The 5549-nt window shown below is 44.3% G+C and overlaps 1 protein-coding gene across 3 annotated transcripts; it reads right to left on the minus strand.

Annotated features, from left to right (window-relative positions):
- Nucleotides 1-626: 626 nt before the first annotated feature.
- LOC119307426 lies at nucleotides 627-4665 on the minus strand. 3 transcript variants are annotated; one of them, XR_005149311.1, is made up of 6 exons: nucleotides 4490-4665; nucleotides 4120-4392; nucleotides 3573-3686; nucleotides 3210-3478; nucleotides 1549-1808; nucleotides 627-1454 (listed from the first exon to the last, which is right to left on the minus strand). XR_005149311.1 is itself a non-coding variant. In XM_037583502.1 (5 exons), the coding sequence occupies exons 2-5, from the start codon at nucleotides 4149-4151 to the stop codon at nucleotides 1804-1806; spliced, it is 420 nt and encodes a 139-aa protein (XP_037439399.1). In that variant the 5' UTR covers nucleotides 4152-4392; nucleotides 4490-4665; the 3' UTR covers nucleotides 627-1803. The 3 variants fall into 3 exon arrangements, 2 of the variants coding, with proteins under 2 accessions (XP_037439399.1, XP_037439400.1); XM_037583502.1 differs by having other exon boundaries at nucleotides 627-1808; XM_037583503.1 differs by having other exon boundaries at nucleotides 627-1808; nucleotides 4120-4422.
- Between the last annotated feature and the right edge of the window lie 884 nt (nucleotides 4666-5549).

Raw genomic sequence — 5549 nt, forward strand, 5'->3', positions numbered from 1 at the left:
ATCGGTATGTTACTTGCCCGAGATTCGATCGTCGGTATCTCAATACCTAGTTCAATCTCGTTACCGGCAAGTCTCTTTACTCGTTCCGTAATACATCATCCCGCAACTAACTCATCAGTTGCAATGCTTGCAAGGCTTAAGTGATGTGCATTACCGAGAGGGCCCAGAGATACCTCTCCGACATTCGGAGTGACAAATCCTAATCTTGATATACGCCAACCCAACAAGTACCTTCGGAGACACCTGTAGAGCACCTTTATAATCACCCAGTTACGTTGTGACGTTTAGTAGCACATAAAGTGTTCCTCCGGTAAACGGGAGTTGCATAATCTCATAGTCATAGGAACATGTATAAGTCATGAAGAAAGCAATAGCAACATACTAAACGATCGGGTGCTAAGCTAATGGAATGGGTCATGTAAATCAGATCATTCAACTAATGATGTAACCTTGTTAATCAAATAACAACTCCTTGTCCATGCTTAGGAAACTTAACCATCTTTGATTAACGAGCTAGTCAAGTAGAGGCATACTAGTGACATTCTGTTTGTTTATATATTCACACATGTATTATGTTTCCGGTTAATACAATTCTAGCATGAACAATAAACATTTATCATGATATATAAGGAAATAAATAATAACTTTATTATTGCCTCTAGGGCATATTTCCTTCATGCAGATGAGAAGCGCAGAACCATATTGCCTCTAGGAAGTTGTACCACGAATTGGAAAAGAGATACACTACGCACCTCCTGGTTGATCTCCATTGCCGCATGGATGGTGAGCCCGGTCAAAACAGAACCATAGCCACTGCTCGTTGATGCCTTCATTTTCCCAGACAAAGCTATCTTCCGTCTCATCACGGACAAGCACACCCGCCATGATCACACTTTGGAAGTTGTTTACCCAAAACAAACATGCCAAATGGCATGTCGTATAGGTTAGTCTAGTAAGTCGTGTCAAATGTTATCACATCCCAAAAAAGAGTACTGAAGCCTGTTGTTCCCACCCGCCCATATCAGATTCTTAATCATCCCCTCGCTGTCAGCCTGAACTCTGTATGTAAAGTGTGGGTCTCTAGCACCAATCTCTACAAACAAATCCATTGTCTTCTTCACATCATCCCCCACGTGGTCCCTGTTAATCTTCCCACACAGACTACGCAAAGACCTCTTTGTGAATGAAACATTCCCCATCGATCCAAAGAAACCTCCAATTATACTGTTTAGCCAAATTCACATTGTTGCGCCTCAACTGCTTCACAAGATCTCTGGTGTGAACATCTATGTGTTTGTGCGATGGCCAATGGAGTGTCTCACCAAAGTTAGGCGGCAGCGAGTGTTTGTGAGTATCTCTATGCTCTGCGATATACCAGCCATTATCCTCTGCTCGTAGCAGCCTTATTAGCACAGTGCATTCGCAACAACATGACCTTGTGTTCTCAACACCAGCTTCGCCCAGCATAATGTTTCAAAAATTCAGTCAACTTACAATTATTGTGCACCATTATTAGCCCCACCAGAAAAGCAGAATTTTCATACTCACCGTGCAACCGCAAACTATTTCCTGCATGCATTTCGTCCCTCCACATTTAGCTGGCTCTTCTCATTTCGAATACCAAAGCCCTTTTCCCATGAATACAAATTGTAAAAGTCATACGCCTCTCCAACTGAGTGGAACGTTGTATAGTTGATGTAACCACATTGTCAGTTGGATTCTCAGCATAGCCCCGAACAGCCTTCTCAAATGCACTGACACGGTTTGGGCAAGACGGTCGGCTCGGTGCAGCAGCACCGATCCTCAACCTGCAAAACACAAAGCATCTATAAATTTAAATACACATGGCTCAACAACCATGTCATTTAAGCGAGACAATAAAAAATTCAACTTAAACACCGAAAGTCCTATTCTACTCCCGAGCTCAAATGCTCCCGCGTGAACAGTAAAATCGAAAAAATAGTAAACAAATTCAAAAAACTCTAAATTTTTTTGTGATAAACTTTGACAAATGTTTTGTATGCATGCAAAATTTCAGTATGAAACGACATTCGTGCAAGGCGTGGCAAAAAAGACAAAATCAGCACTCCAAAATGTTTCCAAAACTAGCATTTTTGGAACATCGATTTTGTTTTTTTGCCATGCCTTCCACGAATGTCGTTTCGTGCTGAATTTTGACGAACATACAAAACATTTGCCAAAGTTCACCACAAAAAAAATTAGAATTTTTTTATTTTCTTTACTATTTTTTCCGATTTTACTGTTCACGAGGGAGCATTTGAGCTCGTGTGTAGATACTCCATGTCCCTTAAACACTACATCTACTGGTCTCAGCAAAACAGGAATTCAAGTGCCTGCTTGATCTAATGGTAGGATTTCATCCTCACAAATTAGTCGCACCCAAGTACCTTGCCTGCAGCGGCAACACCTAAACTAAGCAACTGCAACCATGACTTCTACTCCCAATGGCCGCACTTTAATCCTCACAAACTATCTAGGAATAATTCTAAGTAGCCAGGCATAATCCTAAGTACCCAGGAATTCAGGGAAAACTTTTTAATGCAAGTACATTACTCCCAGTGCCAACACTAAAATGTTTTCCTGTTCTAGTGTTAGGATTTTACCCCCACAAGATTTTTTCACAGCCACCCCTGAATCTAACTTCCCACAGGTCCAGCAAAACTCAACGATGCAATCCACGGTGATTGCCTTCGACACAACCATCTATAATCTTAAATACCCAGGATTGAAGAACCATTTGGTTTAACCGAAAATAAAAAATTCTACTTAACCATTTGGTTTAACTGAAAATAAAAAAATCTACTGAACCCCTATTCATTCTAGTGGTTTCAGCAGGACAGGAAATCAAGTGACTGCTTGTTCTAATGGTAGGATTTCATCCTCATAACTTATCCTGCGGCGGCAACACTAACACAAAGCAACTGCAAACATGTATTCCTGTTCCAATGGAAGGTTTTTCAGCCTGAGAAACTATTTTCACATCTAGCTATGATTGTAACTACTTACAGGTACATGAAAACTGAATAATGCAAGATCATTTTTTCTACTGGAAACATTGAATTATGCGACTATTTTCACATCCAACTATTTTCAAAGCCAGCCGTGAATTTAATTGCCCACAGGTCTAGCAACACTGAATATTGCAAGTACATTTCTTTGGTAACCACATCATCCAATCCAGCACTAACCTCTTATTCCATCCAGGCGCACGGGGTTCATCTTCCCAGTTGACAGCTCCGAGCTCGGTGGCGAGTTGTCTCTCCTCTCCGCCGCCGCTTCAGTGGCCGCCAAGATCTGTGCGTCCACTGTGCCAACCAGAAGCTCCTGCGCCAGCATCCTGTGTTCCGCCGTCTCCTGCAACGCCACCTGATGCTCCACCAGCATATCCACCACAGTCGGCTCCGCCAGCACCGCCGCCGCCACCAAACTCTCGCCCACCTCTTCTAGGAAAGTGGATCTGGGCCAGGCCAAACCAAATCCATTCAAAACACTTAATTAGAGTCGATACAGATCGGAGGGGAAGTGTGGTGAAGAATTAGGGATGTACATACCCACGGATAGGCTGCATCAGGAACTCCATGGTGGTCGCCGCCGCCGCCCACCACCAGAGCTCCCAAAATGAGGTCAGGTGTGTGGAATCGAAGGAACCCGACCATGCACTCAGCCTGCAAAGACAGCCACCTTCATATTTTATTGACCAGAATTCAATAACCATGGCACCACTATCACATTTCAAAATGCATGTAAATCAATGCAAGATTACGAACACTTTATACCTACTTGATTCTAAAATCCGATGGCTGTTACAATGAAAACTCATTCTAAAATACTTGGCTGGAATTCGATGCTTTCTCTAAATGGTACGATTTCCTGCCCTAACAAAATTGATGCTTGTTGTAAACCCAAGCAAAATTACGAACACGTCATATCCTAATTGCTATTAAATCGAATGGTTGTGCCACTAAAGACTCGTTCTAAAATATTTCAATCCAACTCTAGATGCTCGTTCTAGATGGTACAGTTTCCCTCCTTACTAAATCACCATCACTCTGACAATTTCTAATCTGCTACTAACCATGCCCAATATCCACAACTAACCTCTTATTCCATCCAGGCGCCTGACGATTCATCTTCCCAGTAGACAGCTCCGACGATGGTGGCGAGCTGTCCAACCTGACCGCCGCCGACGGCTTGGCTGCCAGAATCTGCGCATTGCCGCTGCCGGCCGCGCGAACATGCCCCACGACCTCCTACTCCACCAATGGATGCTCCACCACCATCCCTACCACACGCTGCTCTGCCGGCATAGGTGCCACATCTGCCACTACCGGCGGTACCAAACTTTCTCCCGCCTCCTCCAGGAAAGTGGATCTGATACAGGTCAAACCATGTTCTCTCAAACTGCAGATCCAACTCAATGAGATTATCAAGGAGACCGCTCGGGGATGAGAAGCATAGATGAACCTACCCGCGTATGGGCTGCATCAGGAACTCCATTACTGGTCGCCGCCGGCGCTCCTCCTCCCGATTCCCCAGCCGCCAGCTTCGATTTTTTTTTGAGGGGTGCCAGCTTCGATATGAGAGCACCGCTATGGGAGAGAAGGCACTAGACCACGCATTCAATTCGTGCCCGAGCCCACCGAACGGAAAGGGAAATCCTGGGCCACGGATCAGATGGGAAAGCCGAATCTGGTCCACGGCTCACCTCGTCTGCGGCTGACGGACGGTCGCACGCACGTTAGAATAAGGCCCACCAGCCATCCCTGCCGCGTACGTATTCATCCACAGTACACATTTTCTAGCGATTCTCCAGCGCACGTATAAAGGAAGGGCACACATCCAGATGAGCTATCCAACCCCCAAGATAACGAGCTCATTTGAGCTCGAGCCCAATAACTCCGCGTCCTCATCTTATAATGCTACCGCCGTACTAAGCAAAATAAGATGCATAAAAGATAAATATCACATGCAATCAAAATATGTGACATGATATGGCCATCATCATCTCGTGCTTTTGATCTTCATCTCCAAAGCATCGTCATGATCTCCATCGTCACCGGCTCGACACCTTGATCTCCATCGTAGCGTCATGGTCGTCTCGTGAACTATTGCTTCTACAATTATTACTAACTCATAGCGATAAAGTAAAGCAATTACTTGGCGTATGCATTTCATACAATAAAGAGACAACCATACGGCTCCTGACGGTTGCCAAGTATCTTACAAAACATGATCATCTCATACCATAATGTATATCTCATCATGTCTTGACCATACAACATACCCTGCAAAAACAAGTTAGACGTCCTCTACTTTGTTGCTGCAAGTTTTACGTGGCTGCTACGGGCTTCTAGCAAGAACCATTCTTACGTACGCATAAAACCACAACGGTGTTTCGTCAAGCTTGCTATTTTAACCTTCTTCAAGGACCGGTCGTAGTCAAATTCGCTTCAACTAAAGTAGGAGAAACAGACACCCGTCAGCCACCTTTATGCAAGACTAGTTGCATGTCTATCGGTGGAACCGGT

This window comes from Triticum dicoccoides, chromosome 5B (assembly GCF_002162155.2).
Source record: "Triticum dicoccoides isolate Atlit2015 ecotype Zavitan chromosome 5B, WEW_v2.0, whole genome shotgun sequence".
In the NCBI taxonomy this organism is placed as follows: Eukaryota; Viridiplantae; Streptophyta; class Magnoliopsida; order Poales; family Poaceae; genus Triticum; species Triticum dicoccoides.